Source organism: Hemibagrus wyckioides, linkage group LG12 (genome assembly GCF_019097595.1).
Source record: "Hemibagrus wyckioides isolate EC202008001 linkage group LG12, SWU_Hwy_1.0, whole genome shotgun sequence".
NCBI lineage: Eukaryota > Metazoa > Chordata > Actinopteri > Siluriformes > Bagridae > Hemibagrus > Hemibagrus wyckioides.
Genome location: NC_080721.1, coordinates 3,998,009 through 4,014,058, shown reverse-complemented (window position 1 = coordinate 4,014,058; position 16,050 = coordinate 3,998,009). Strand labels below are relative to the sequence as shown.

The 16,050-nt window shown below is 38.8% G+C and overlaps 1 protein-coding gene across 3 annotated transcripts in view; it reads right to left on the bottom strand.

The window, feature by feature from the left end:
• col11a2 (collagen, type XI, alpha 2) overlaps window positions 1-16,050 on the bottom strand; it is a 58,747-nt gene that overhangs the window by 21,177 nt on the left and 21,520 nt on the right. For all 3 annotated transcript variants that reach the window (XM_058404275.1, XM_058404273.1, XM_058404274.1), the window contains 8 exons: window positions 14,747-14,957; window positions 13,961-14,123; window positions 11,257-11,379; window positions 2,085-2,138; window positions 841-882; window positions 670-732; window positions 483-557; window positions 73-159 (listed from right to left, as the gene is read on the bottom strand). In XM_058404275.1, coding sequence (XP_058260258.1) covers window positions 73-159; window positions 483-557; window positions 670-732; window positions 841-882; window positions 2,085-2,138; window positions 11,257-11,379; window positions 13,961-14,123; window positions 14,747-14,957 — 818 coding nt within the window. The remainder of the gene's footprint in view (window positions 1-72; window positions 160-482; window positions 558-669; window positions 733-840; window positions 883-2,084; window positions 2,139-11,256; window positions 11,380-13,960; window positions 14,124-14,746; window positions 14,958-16,050) is intronic.

Genomic DNA, 16,050 nt, shown 5'->3' with positions numbered 1-16,050 from the left:
TTTCTCTGTACTTTTCCTTCATTACTAATCACTATTTATTCTACTTATCACTCTTAAGGGTGAGCTACATACCCGAGCATGAGACAGAATGGCCTGAGCCTGGGCCTCCTGAACTGAGACAACGGGTCCTTTATCCCCACCACTTTGTCCAAGGCGGAACTATTGGATTAAAATGATCATTAGAGGACAAAAAACAAGCACATTTAAGACAATATTAAGATTTTACCCAATCATTTCAAAAGAAACATCTACTCTATCAAAACTTTATCAGTTATCTAGCAAAGAGTCCATGTTTTCATCAAGCTAACATTAGCTAGCACATGAAAAATTTTAGAATTAAACAATGTTACAAACAGGATTCAATTATTATCTTCCTTTTGTATTATTAAAGAATTCAAATGAAAAATATTTCATTTAAGTATTTCACTTAAATTTATTAGAAGATATAATAATAGATCAAAGAAGAAACCCAGTTGTCATACTGGAAGCATGACAGATGACCCAGGAGGTCCAGGGACACCATCAGCTCCGGGCAGACCTGCTCTCCCGGGTAGACCCTGAAGAAGGGATTAAAAAGAATGATCACAAATTTGACTTTTATTAAACATTAATATTTGTGCAATACAGAATATTTGCTTCTTTTAAAACCATGACCAAAACAACAATTACCCTTTCACCTGGATCACCCACAGAGCCCGGCAGTCCTGAAGGCCCTGAAGGACCAGGGAGACCCTGCAGTAAAGTAATACAGAGAACTGTTTGAAGAAAAACTTCATTTGATGCACCAGACTCAAAGGCTTTCTTTATATTACCAATTGACTTTCATATAGATTTACTCACTGTCGGTCCTTCGGGTCCTGGTGGTCCCTCAATCAGCATGCCCTGTGAGGAGGAAAATAATAAAAGAGCAATGGTCAGGGGCATGGTGGACACATCTTCTACCTGTCCATCGCAGGGTATCACATACATCCTCAAAGACTATTAAAGTTAACACCATTGGCATAGAGAGAACAGGCAAAACTCTACCAAGACAGTAACCAAGCTATGCAAGTCACCTTCTTCTGGATTTGTTATAAATACCAGTGACATCCATCCATCTACTGCTGGAATCTTCTCACCAAGTTTGCAGCAGATATGCTGGTTCCAAATGACATAGGACCCTGGCAGATAGCCAGTGTCCACAGGGCTATAGGTACATGTCTAGGGGCAGTGGTGGCTCCAAGGTTAGTGCTCAGAAAAGCAGGGATTCAAGCCCCAGTACTGCCAAGCTGCCACTGTTGGTCTCTTATGCAAGGCTCTTAACCCTCTCAGGGGTGCTGACCCCATCTACTTAACAAGCTGGGACAAGGTGACAAATAAAGGCTTCAATTCAATTTACTGATTAGTGTCAAGCTAGAGAAGATAAATATCTTACTTTTTTAATATTTCACTTGTCAAACCTGATGATGTCAGTGAGGTCTATACAGTGTGAAGTCGTTTGTGATTCAAGTTCAATTCAATTCAAGCATTCAGTTCAATCTAGGCTGCAACCAGCTTAATGATGTCTGCTGTGGTCTGTTTAAGCCTGTAGCAGCCGATCCTGTGATCCATCAAGGTTCAACCATTGTTTCTAACAGAAAATCAGCTCTCTGGCTGTAAAGGAAGCTTTTTCTAGATTCGACCCTGGATCATGGTCTAGGGTATCAAAGTAAGAAGATAAGAGGGAATGATAGCTGTTTTTATTCAATATGGTTTGACGTTGTTGGAAATCATGCATGTGGACGCACACCAGCAGCTATGTAGGTGAAATTCATCATTTTCTGAACCAAAAGGTGTGAAATAGGACTAATCCCTTACTAATCCCTTACCCTTAACTTTTGTACTTGACTATTAATACACTGAGATGTCTGTTTCCATGTTGTTCATTAAAAAGCTCCCAGACTGCTATATGTGACATCACATCCTCAATCCATCATTAAGCTAAAAGTTTATCAAATAAAACATATACACACACACTTTATTGGCAAACGTTTCGGGACAGCCCTCCAAATCATTGAATTATAACTGAAACTCACAAATGCTTCTCATATAAAGACAGTACTTACAGATTCGAGGACTGCAGGTTCTCCCTTCTCTCCTTTCTGGCCTATCGCAGTAGCCTGAAGGACATACATACGCAAGCAGCAACACACACCAGTCAATATACACAATGTCCATTCCAATTAGAACAAAAAATGTTTTAAAAATAGTACCAAAAAAAAAAAGGAAAGAAAATCATCAAACTGTGAGCACTTGACTGACACTTGATTTCACTGATACAAGCTCTATCTGTCACAGAATCTTCTTCACATATGCGGAAGATTCGAACCCCGAAGATATTTCAGTGATCAGTATGTTCCTCAATGTGCTTTAAGAGCTCACTTAACACTGCATGTGACAATGCCATACAGATCATTCAATGGAAGATTCATTTTCCAGAGTCATTTACTTCACATTGCTTTGTGCCATTTCGCAATGTTTTCAGAAGTAAATGCTTGCTTCGTCAAACCTCAGTGTCTGTAGAATAGGTCCCGGTTATAGTGATGGTGCTGTGAACTGGTCTTATATTGAGAGATGAATTTAAAGCAATTCAGAATGAACTGAACAGAATAAGTGAAGGAAATCTCGGGCATCAGTTACACATCCCGTCACCTGCTTTTCTGAAGTCTGCTGAACTCCGGTGCTATACCAGCTAAACAGTTGAGTACAGTACTGAACCAAATCATAGTCTGTTGGTCCAACCCAATGTGCAGAATGCTGTTGGCATTTGCTTTAATGTTATTACACAAGAAGAAAAATATCCAGTGTAATAATACTGGAGGGAAAAATTGTTGGGTTTTTTTGCTAATCAAAAGTAATGGAACAACTGTGTGTAAGGGAAAATTCTGCAAACATACTAAAAAGCACAATGTGTGAGTTTGCAGTGGAATCTTTCAGAGAGTCTGGTTGAAGACTGGTTGTTGAAAAAAGGAAGCATGTAGACAGAATTATTATATTATTGGATAAACTTGTCTTCATGTCCAGTCTCTGTCCATTTCTGTAAGATGCCTCTACAAGTCAAACGACGTCATCTTTAAACGTGCCAGAAAGCACAACATGACTTACACCTTCCTCATCCATGACAGCGGCCAGGACGTGGCCTATGTCACCGCCAGTCTCTCCATCAGGACCGGGCTCATTGTAGTCCTTGTAGGAATATTCATATTCCTTTATTCCAAAGTCTCCTGTCACAGACTCCTCAGCTTTTGTCTGAGACCCCATCTCACCAATGTCTTTGGCCTCCTCCACCGCCTCATGCACCTGGGCCATGCCATTGAAAATGAATGTAGACAGCAAAGCAGATAATAGCAGAAGAATAGCATGTGGCAGGGCAAAACAAAACAATGGAGTGGAGGATAAAGTGATATTCAAAAAGGAAGAACGGAAGAGGATGATGAATGTCATTCAGGCTGAAAGAAAGAAAGCAGCCTTACCTGTAGTTCTACACATACACACACACACATACACACACTGAGCATATCAGGTGCCGTAAGCATGAGTCAGGTCTGAAAATGCTTGACCATATTCTTGTGTATTGCACCATAATGGACAGCAGTTACTGTATATTTACTTCACTATATTATCTTTAATAAAATGTTACCTTTAATCAGCTTAAATAAGATGAAGAACACAAGTATATGATGAAGCACTTACATCATATTGCTAAAGATTTACGTGCATCAAGCTCCTTACCATCTACTCACCATCTCCCTGTGCATTTTCACATCCAACTTCATACCAAAATCAAATACAAACCTTTTTCAGAGCGCTGCTTCAACATCCGAACCATTTTTATTTTATTGTTTAATTAGAAATGCTAAATTCTTTACTCATATTCATCTCAAGAGATCATTGGCTGCTTCAGAATAAATGCATGGTGTAGAGTACACTCTGAGGTTAGTGTCATTTTTGTCTGATATTTCCTGGGTGGCTCTTATTTCGCAAGATTTCTTTCAAGTCATGATGGTGATGGTATTCTGTAATTATTAATACCAGAGGAAATCTTGTACGTCAATCAACTGTCCCTTGAACATGTTGATAAAAATGACCGCTATGCATTATTCTTGGAGATGGTCCAGGACCACACATGGCACTACAGTTAATAAGGAATGCTTTTGTTAGATTTTATTCGATATTTGTACACATCACCACGGTAATATCTAGCGTTAGAGCTAACAGTTTGCTGTATTCGGGGTCCGAAAGTAAATATTTATGCAAGGAAGGTTACACATAAAGTTTCAGAGATGGGTTAATGGCTTAGGATGATTTTCACATGAATATCTCCATTCGAGAGTTTAGAAAATAGCACTTGACCCAGTGTATTCTATTTATTTCACTTTTCAGTTTGCATATCGATCTAATTTTGTGCGAAAAAAATAAACTGAATTGAATTATTCACTGAACCAATGTTGCGTATTTCGTATACACTGTTTACTGGTAAGTAAGAGTGTTAATTTGATAGTCCACATTTTCTAGCCCTGTTTTTTCCCATTTTGATAAAACTCAGAAGGAAGCTAACTGTAAAAACTGTAGAAACTGAACTATAATGTCATTGTTGCAGCTATAAAAAGTAAAGCAGCTTGTTACTGAAAAAAAAGCTACAATAGTTTGAATAGTTTGGTTCATGTTATTGAAGAGTTTTCAGCTAGCACCTACTCCTTAACCCATCTCTGAACAAGCGAAACCTTCCCAAGGTAAATAATGTAAGGTCTGAATACTAATGTGCGTAGTCTCTTCATTTAGTCAGCATGTGTTACTTATCCTGTCCAGTTCTCCGTTGTTTCTGGGGTTGTGGCCAGCTTCAGAGTATCTGAGGAGGATCTACATCCTGATTGGGTGTGCCGTGGAAAGATCAATGAGGATTGGTGGTGAAGGTTTTAAAGAGTTAAATCTGTGTTCTAAAGTGAAATTAAAGTTTTAAAAAAGTTTCCAAATTACTGCCAAGTTCCTAAAACTCGTTATCCAGTTTATTGACTTCAGTGAAGCTACAATGTCACATTGTCATGGTGATGTTATTAGGAGTCATAACTTGGTCTAGAACAGATGTTAATATTAATAATTGTAAAGTCTATTAAAGTACATTTTTCTCGTTTGGTTTTTTAGTGCCGTCCAAATAAACACAACAAACTGATGTCATTGTATGTGTGTGTATCTAATGTTCGTTGTGTTCTATTTTACATCAACGAACAATTGACAGCAAAAAACGAAGGTTTGGCATCTACGCCCCTTTCGGTGCAGATTCTTATGTGAGATGTGAGATGGAGAAAGAGGGCAGATCGGTCAATCATTTCAGTCTGATATGATACACAAAATTCATACCTTCTACACAAAATATGTAAGGGATAGCAGGTACGATTGTCTTCCTCATTTCATGATGAATATATCATCATCTTATACTGTATATGCTTCAAAGATATAGGCTTTATAGGGATAAAGTAACACGTTTTAGGTATGCCACATAACATCAGAGCTTCCTGTAATGATCTTCAGTAGAATTAAACAGCAGCAGTGGTTTCTTCCGTGAAACTGCATCACTCGCATGGCTCAGAAACAGAGAGAGTAATAACGAGAGCTAGGATTGTGTTACGGACTGTTTCACGTGTGGGCCCGTAACATTACCTTTAACAAACACTTGCATGCTTACACAAATCCTTATTGTCTAATGAAGGTAGACTGATAGTGAGAGAGTACATAGAGGACTAGATAGAGACTCATGCAGTAGTGTCACAGTTGATTCCGCTTTATCATATCGTTTGTCATGATCCTTTAGATCACTTGATATATGAAACGGTCAAGAGGGTCCAGTGGCTCAGTATATTCCAACCTCATTGCTGGGATGCTAGAATGTCTAAGGTTTTTTTTTTTTTAAAACATGCTTCTTTTCCTGGTTCTTAGACACACCCTTGCATCTGAGCCAATAAAATGCAAAGCTACTAGGATGAAGGTGTTTCAGGAACTAGCTCTAATAGTTAAATTGAATTCATTGTCTGAAGTTCAATCAATCAGGAAGATCACTGTTTTAGCCTGAGCATTAGCAGCCCATCGCTAGCATGATTTATTCATGCACTATTGTTCGTGCAGCTAAAGGACCGGCTCTGAGGACATACACGGGATTCGTAATCGCTATATTTGTGTCTTGATCAGAGATAAACCAGACAAGACGAGAGGAAGTTTTTTTAAGAAATGAAAGGTCTCTACTGTATTCAGCCAGTTAACACATGCATACTGTAACCTCTATTTCATGCTCCAGTGGACTGTTTCAGTGGAACTGTGCATGGACTGATACTCAGGCTCTACGATACTGTATTCCTGATTTTGTAGACACATACAGACCTGCTTTAACCATTTACAAAATCAGGATTGACACAGTATGTGTGTAAATACCTAAAAGATTTATTCTCCAAATACCAGAGTCAGAGTGTTAAAATATCATGTTGTGAAAAACACTTTGTTTGGAAAGTGTGATTCCAGGCCAACACTCTCACTGAGGGCTAGATTGTGGGGTGGAGGTTTAAGATGCTTGGACTATGAGGTTGGAAATAAAGATCTGGACAGCCAACGAGGGGCTCTTCATGTTGTACCTGTTTATAACCATTGGTTGGTTTCGTCCTGCGTTTTTCTTGAGTGGAGACTTCAGCCATGTTGAAGGGCGGGGACTGATTCGACATTGATTTGATGAAAGGGGCTGTAGAAAGTGTGTGAACTGAGGGGTTTTTATTCCTTGGCATGGTTTTAGTGAATGGAGGTTTGGCTAAAATCTGTGGCTTGATATGTTTTTTTCCTGCCTCGGCTTTGTTTACTTCATATCTGCCGGCCAGAGCTTTGTGTCCAGTGCCAGACGCTTTCTTGGTCACTTTTGATTTTTGATTTTTGCCAGCATTTACTGGAGGCTTTTTGTTACTGCCACTGTTAGCTTTAGGAGCTGCCTTTCCATTCATGCTGATCTTCCCACTGATGTTTATTCTACCACTGCTGGAAGCTTTACCTGAATTGTTGATTTCATTTACTTTCACTTTTCCATTCTGCTTTTTATTGTCGGATTTTAAAGCCACACTTTCCACTACGGTGCGTTTTAAATAAGGGCCTGATTTAGCTGCTACAGTCAACTTTGCTACAGTTGGTCTGGTCTTGGCAAGCTTGCTTGAGTGTAGAGCTATTTTTGTTTGTTTGCCTGAAGCAGCTGATTTAGCTGAGCTAAGTATGGCTTTATAAGATTTGCCTGGCTTAGTGGATTTGCTGCCCTACGGTTTGTGATTTTTTATATTTTGGTTTTGGATTATTAATGTATTAGGGTGGTTGAAAGTAAAAGATAAAAACAGAGAAAAGAGGGATTGAAAGTAGTGGGGAAGGGCAGGAGGAGAGAAAAAAAAGAAGGGTTGGTGTTTGATGACATAATGACATTAAGATTCCTGGTATACTGATTGTCTCAGAGACTGCTGCTGAAAATATTTAAACACAACATTCTGTTTTTATGCCAAAAAATGAAGTAAGAAATAAGTCGATGGGAGTCCATATTAAACGATAAGAACTGTTGATTATCTTTAATGGTGCAAGCAGAAAGCCTGTGGTTTGCTCAGACACTGAGAACTAGGTCCAAATAAATAAAGCCTGTAGTTCTGATTATTAAATAAATAATGCTGAAATACTGTGCAGAGAGAGAAATGATGACATACTGAGAACAAGCAACACACGGATTCAGATTATTATTATTTTTTCTGGCCATTTAATATGTCGCTGCTGCTGTAATCTGTATGAAGCCATATGAGCTATAACACTCTAAACGAAGAAATTACACTATAGATGACATATCGAAAGCTGAGACTAACCAAAAACGAGTGTTAGCACAGGTCAGGATACTGATATCTTCAGCGAGCTGCATAAAAATCACTCACTGTAAAATATTTAACAAACCAACACAATGTTTCTAACAGCAATAATAAATAACTGCGACTGGAAATATATATTAGATTTTAGCTGATTAGCTATTAGAGAAAAAAAAGAACAAAAAAACATTCACCAGTCACAACAATACGCTCCAGTAGAATGACTGACCACTTTAATATGATCACCTGTATACTAACACCAACAAGCAGACCAAATCATATTTTCTCCCCATTCTGATGTTTGATGAGAACTAAAGTGAAGTGTATCTGTATGATTATGGTTCTACCACATGATTGGCTGATTAGATAATGAGCAGAGGTACAGGTGTTCCTATTAATGTGGCCAGCAACATATATCATAATGTAAAAATCTGTACATTTTTATGTGCACACTTGCAAATTACTTTTGGGCCTACAATATACAGCATTCATTTATCATGAATTCTCAGAATTCAGCACGTGATTGTGCCAAAGAACACGTTAGCGACTTAAACACATTCATATGAAGTTCCAAATGATGTTTTACGAGCTGCTTTAGAGAGAAGGTCAGTGCAGGAAAGATTAAACACTCTATGAACCATCTAGAAGGTTTATCAGTTAAATCCTTTTATCTACTGCTTTACAGTTGCCAAATATTGTATAGATGTTATCTGGTCATTTGGACACTTGGAAACCCGGTCACTTAGTCACTTGGGCACTTGGTCACTTGGAAACTTGGGCACTTGGACACTTGGTCACTTGGAAATGTGGACACTTGTTTATTCAGACACTTGGTCACTTGGATACTTGGTCAATTGGAAACTTGGTCACTCAGACACTTAATCACTTGGACACTTGTTCCCTTGCACTACTCAGTAAGTGAGATGGGCCTGGTCAGTCTGATGGTGGCAGTACAGTGCAGTGTTGGACCATGAACTATATCTCATGAACTATTTCACTTCACTCACTAAGATCTTAGTCACTTAGTCACTTGGCCAATTGGCCACTTAGTCACTTGGACACTTGGTCCCTTGGACAAGTGGACACATGGTCACTTAGACACTTGGTCAGTTGGACACTTGGTCACTTGGACACTTAATCACTTGGACACTTGGTTCCCTTGCACTACTCAGTATGTGAGATGGGCCTGGTCAGTCTGATGGTGGCAGTACAGTGCAGTGTTGGACCATATCTCATGAACTATTTCACTTCGCTCACTAAGATCTTAAGATCATTTGAAACATTTACGACTAACCCTGGGATCTTAATAAAATTGGAGGTCAGAACAAGTCTGAATCTCATGTTGCCATTTGTACAGCTGTATCTCATGATTTGTTGCATGGATTCAAACAAACCATGAAAGCCATATTCAGGACAAGGATCTTATGATGTCTGAGTTTGAGTTAAATTCACTTTCTCAGGAACATCCTGAAATTTTATGTATCACATCTAGGCATTAATCTATAAAGGGATTTTTTTTTAAAAAAAAAAAAAAGCATTTCACATGGTATTTAATGGCATATAAGCATTTCATTTAGCCATTAATGTGTATTATTAGGGGTCCAAGCACAAAGTGCAGGAAGTCTGTGTTTTCCATCGAATTCTGATTATATCCCTTCCCTAAAGCAAAGTTACTTCAATTTTCTATGAAGATTATATTTCATTATATTTCATAATTACATCATGAAATAGCATCATGTGATGCAGGATTCTCCACATCTAGAACCGTACTTAATTAAGCTACAATGTTGGGCTAAATTGCTGTTACTAACTTTGAAACTGCCTGAATTCCCAATCCATTCACACAGACACACATTAATAATGTAGCATGGTACACTTATATTGCCAAACGTTTTGGGACACCCCTCCAAGTCATTGAATTCAGGTGTTGTTTTTCAGGGGTTGGGCTCGGCCCCTTAGTTCCAGTGAAAGGAACTCTTAATGCTTCAGCTTCATACCAGACATTCTGGACAATTTCATGCTTTGTGGGAACAGTTTGGGGATGACCCCTTCCTGTTCCAACATGACTGCACACCAGTGCACAGAGCAAGGTCCATAAAGACATGGATGAGCGAGTTTGGTGTGGATGAAATTTACTGGACTGCACAGAGTCCTGACCTCAACCTGATAGAACACCTTTGGGATGAATTAGAGTGGAGACTGTGAGCCAGATCTTCTCGTCCAACATCAGTGCTTGACCTCACAAATGCGTTTCTAGAGGAATGGTCAAAAATTCCCATAAACACACTCCTAAACCTTGTGGAAAGTGTTCCCAGAAGAGTTGAAGCTGTTATAACTGCAAAGGGCGGGACGACTCCATATTACATTCATGTGCATGTAAAGGCAGACATCCCAAAACTTTTGGCAACACAGTGTAGTTTTCTTAGTGTAAATAGTTTCTTCAGCTGGATTTGAGCAGGTGAGCGCTCATCTGTTTATATTTGCATGTTTTTATCACAGGAGAACACATTGTGCTCAAGAAAAATAAAGAATATAACTTTTAAACACAGAATATATAATAAAATATAAACCATAAAATGAAATAATTTATCATTTTGTGTCTGGTCTGTCAGTTGTTGCAACTTTAAAAGTTGCCAAACTGCTAAATTAAGACAATTTTCAGTGATTCAGTGATTGGATTATCCATACTGACATTATAGTAGAATCCTTTGTAATGTATATTTGAATAATTGCCATGAATATTAATGTTATAATATTTCTTTAACTTATTGCACTAGACAAAGCAAAGTATTTTAGCCTTTATACTTGTATTTAGATGCTGCTGAAAAACCTTGTCTGAGACACTAAAGAAAATGTGGTGACCACGGAGGAATCATCTACACACTCATCTAAAAGCTCACTCTAAAACTTGAGGCTTTTAAAGATCTTCAAGCAGACTGAATACTTTTACTGCTGCTAGCGTGAATGCTGACAAGATACAGGGAGCAAAAATAGTCTTGTCCTCAGGATGGGAGGGGCTTACTCACACTCCCCTGTCAATCACAGTGACACTAGCCAATCATGTGCGTCTGTGGACGGATATCACTTTCCTCTGAGTGTGTTGTTCAAAGTTCCCACAAGTCTATGTACTATGAAGATGTTCCTGTTCTCAGCAGCTGGTGTAAGAGTTGGTGTTTGTACTGTAATATAAATGTGATGCTCCTACAGTATGCAAAACGTGTAAAGGTTGCCAGGTCTTGAGATTATGCCCTGAAGACTGATATCATTTGCAAAGTGTGCAATAAAGATGACTGTTAATATCAGAAGAGCCAAACATCAAGTTTTCATGAGGTCTGTAAAGAACAGCAGCGTTTTATAACATAAGAATGATACTCACAAAAGTGTTGGGATCCTGAGCCTGAATCTTGGGCAGAGTAGAATCACAGTTGGGGCTGTAATGCTCACAGAAATCGTAGGCTGCCTGAGGGTTGGAAGCAATCAGCAGCTGCTGGATGTCACCCTGTAGAGAAGCAGAACCTCATGAAAAATGAAGGACACTAGTGCTGTAGTGTGGAAAACAGACATTAACGATGTGAACATTGTTTAATTCCCAAATGATCTTCACACCTTATGACCTCAGAACAATACCTTTACACAGGTGTGATTGGTTTACAACATCTTTTCCTGACCAGTCTTCATTTTCTTTATCATTTGGATATTTTGTCCATGTTCAGTTCAACTTTTTTGTTAGAAACAGTCGCTCTAGGCCTCCAGACCACAAGGGGCCACCAGGATTTTTTTTAGTAATAATAATCATGCAAAACAGCTTACATTACACATGTGGCATCTGCTTCGTAGTTATTAACAAGACTTACACAAGAAAATCTACATTTATACAAAATAAAGTACATGAAATCTTAGGAAAAGCAATTTCTCTTTCAGTAATTGGAATATATTTTATTGATTTCAATTGATACGCTGAAAGGCCTCCTACTCTGCATTTTATGTTTGGATTATTGTTTATATTAATGATTTTGTGTGTTATAACTGTAAGCATTTGTGCATTCAGATTATAAAATTTCAGAAGATCAGAAGATCACAAAGAAGCGATGATCATCAGTCTGGAGGAGAAAGAGGGGAATGATTCATTAAATTGATTGAAACTGACCGTCCATATTGTTTCTATTCACGTCAATACAGTATACTGTATATAAAGCTCATGTTGTGACACCTCCACACCTCCAGCAGAGGGTGTGATCTTCCCTACTTCTGCAACACACTAGACGTCTCCTGTCTTTCCACTATAAAAGGACTCATTCATGCATTAGATCATATTTCAAGGTCTTTATTGAGCAAGCTTTGAGCTGCTGCTTCCTGGACGGTTCAGATTTGCCCCAATAATACTGTCCCAATAAATGTAAATGGTCAACAAACCAGATAACTAACGCTTAAAAATGCAAATTTAATATTTTAAATTAATGTCCCAAATTTATATGTTTCCGTAAACCTGCTTTGTGACAATACCCATAGAGTTTAATTGACAATGTTGGTTACATATGCAGCTGTGGGTGTATGAACACCAGATCACCACTAGGGGCAGTGTTTTAACTGTACAGATCATGCTAAGATGAATAACTGATCTAATGACTGAACTAGTGCCACCATGAATGTTCTGTAGATTGACTTTTGTAGAATATTTTGAGGTTAATTACCTGGTTCACAAATTTCAGATACATAAGTTTAGACTAGAAGTCTGTGTTTGGCTACGAGGTCATTCCAGAACCATCTGGTCACCAGAGGATGAGCATGCAGTTCTCCCACTCTTTAACTGAGGTGATCTTCACCCTAATGCCCATTTCTTTAAAAAAATTCCTTGGGGGTATATGGTGTACATGTGTACGGAAATGCCAAACACAGGTATGACTCTCCAGTACGCAGCCCAGAGTGCTGTGCTCAGCCAATCAGCCACATACTAAACCAGTATAGACAGAAACTTATCACTAACCAGTATCCCAGGCTGATGGTTGAGATTACTCATGGATCTATCCAGTAAAGCAGAGTAGATCTCTGAACATCAGGTCTAGAAAGAGACCAGAAGACGTGGAATTGGAATGCTTGCCAACAAAAGTCAATATAGCATCTGCGGTCATTGTACAGGATCCATGGAGTTCTATAGTGCTGAAGGTCTTTTGGTTGTTGACCCATGTGGTAAGTAGGGAAGGTTCCACCATCTTCTCAGCATCTTGTCAAAGTGAAACACCAGATCCTTGACTTCTTAATTATGCCAGGATATGTATGTTCTTCTCTCCAGAACGTCTATGAGAACTTCTGAACAGTGACCCTGGTATGTAAATTAGGTGTGACGGGGTTGTGGACATGATCGGAAGTGCAGATTGCACCAACCAGCCAATTCTACCACACATACAGTAGCTCCAAGATACCCAAAAGGTCCAACAGGTGAGTAAAGTGAAGGAAACCAAAGTGATGGTGTGTTAGTGTTAAATAAACAGCCCCTGGTGGTTAAGAGGTGTGTCATAGTGGTTCATCTGAGCAGCTACCTTGAATTAAAATGAAATTTCTTTCAGCAACTAACAAAACCAGAAAGCAGACACCTCAGTCCACCTGCTTTGATTTTAAACTCATTTGGAGGTTTCAGATACAGTCCAGCTCGAGAGCAGTGGAAGTCCACTTCAGTTGGATCTATCAAGCTGATTGTGAAAAGAAACCCAAAAGGTTGTTGAAAGGGACTGTATATAATAATTACACGTTGGTTGATCTAATTTTCAACTAGAATCTGCAGAATTGTTTGGATTTATACCCAACCAGCAACCAGTGGATACTACAGATCCCAGAGAATCCAGAGGAACCCTATGCAGGGTATACAGGGAGAAGACACTAACACAAAGTCCCAGTGAAACAACTTATGAGGCGACAAAAACCTCAGTCCACTGCACTGACCAGATTCTCCAAAGAATGTCTGTATGTCAATGCTAAGTTTATGTTCTTTATTCATCTCAAGCATCTGTCTTCATGTCAGGACATGTACACAAAGAGTTGAATGAAAAAAAATAGCATTTAAATCGACTGCAATTCCAACTGACCTGGAAGACCTCGTTATCCAACAGACGAGAACCAAAGATAGTGATGCCCTTGTTGTCCACCACTGGCTTGTTACTTCTCGGAAGAGGTTTCGTTATTTGCTTCTTGCAGTCTAGGATCAGAGTAACGGTTTTCTTCTGCACAGAGATGGCAATGCGGTGCCACCTACAGAGTGGATGGAGGAGACAGAGCAGATGAGTGAAGGACAAGTTAAAGGACAATAAGAACATTGATTAAACATCTGAGAGGACTCGGTTCCTCTGTAGATTTTCGACTTGCACACATACTTCTGTAATTTCAGGTAAAAACCTGCAGCTTTCATTAGGTTTAATACATAATCCAGTCCTTTCCTTACTGACATACAAACATTTTTTCCGGTAATATTTAATTATTTGTTCGAAACATACAAAGGGTTTTTACTGACCTACTTGTGCAGAATAATTTAGGGCTAAACACAAGAATAATCAATAGAACACAACAACATACAACAACACATCAACACAACAACAACATATGGGCTGCAGTGACTAATGAAATTCACTCAAATTTTTACGATATTTGGACGATGTTTAGACTAAAAGTCAGTGGGTTAAAAATGTTATGAGTTTATGAGCTGAATGTTTTCTTGTTGTAAAATGTGTGTGTTATGCAGTGTTAGTGAAGCTATTCGAATCAGCACCATCAATATTCTCCATCTTACTTGTGATTAGCAAAATAAATGTTAGCTGCAGCCGTACAGACAAATATATGCAAATTGTGTTTGCGCTCTGGATGGTTTGGTTACTGACTTGCCATCAGCCAGGTTGACGCCTTTGAATAACGGGTATTTGTCCGGAGAAGGCATGCGGTTCTGGTCCTCATACAGGAAGAGAGGGGAACGTCCCAGCTCCAGGCCCAACTGCTGCACACCTTGCTCATTGTAGATGGAGAACAGGAAGGCCTGAAGCCCAGCCTTGGCCTTCACTGTGGTCATGATGGAGAAGTTCTCTGGGAAACGACCTTGTGGAAGAAGAGAAAAGATTTAAACTAACACAAAATACAGAAGGCATAGATTAGGAATAATGAAATGAAAAGCCACATAATGAAGACCTCTTTCTCTGTCTTAACAGTTAACCAAGCTGTGAAACATGTGCTGTATATATATATATATATATATATATATATATATATATATATATATATATATATACAAGTAATTTCACATAAAAGCTCTCTTGCAATTCCTCTGTGAAGCCATTCAGCCTTCAATTTTCTTGCCATTTATTCATTCAAAAACACTTTATGTAGGTTAAAATGACCGTCTTTTGAAATATGTAAACAATTTATGCAACATATTAAATCTTACAGTGTCACTGAATATTTTATTAGCACTATTATTATAAGTATGATGAAGAGAATTAAACTAATTCTACTCTGGAAAACAGAATTCAACATCACTTTTAAATAAATTCATGATATTCTTCTTCTCTGAGTTTCTTCACGTCTTCTTGCTTCCATCCGACTGTTGAAGCTGGAGCTTACAAAGCATGAGTATGTTCTCACTGTTCTTACTGTGGACAGAGATCGATCCTGTACAAGAGCATTAGATGGAGCATCAAACACCATGAAGTTCATCATCATCATCAAGAAGATGTGGAGAAAGTGGACTACAATTTCATCACCAAGATCAAGACGTCCTTTCAAGATGAAGGACCTAAAGCAACATTAAAGGAGCTGCAGAAACATCTGGCAAGTTCTGGTCACATGCAGGGAGTGGTCAGAACTCGGCAGATGGTTCTGCAAGCAGACTTTATGTGAGGAATGAAGTTCAGCATGGTGCACACACACTTCTGTACAAATATTATCTGCAATGTCCACAAACCAGCCAAAAGTATGTGGACATCGGATCATGATATGTTCAACTTATTGCTCCACTCTTCTGTGAAGGTTTTCCACTAGATGTTGGGATTAGTGATCTTTCAGCTAAAGAAGCATTAGTGAGAGCAGTCTCTGATGTTGAGGAGACTGCAGTTCATCCCATTGGTGTAAAATGGGGTTGAGTCAAAGTCAGGGCTCTGTGCAGGACACTCCAGATCTTCCACTCCAACCTTAA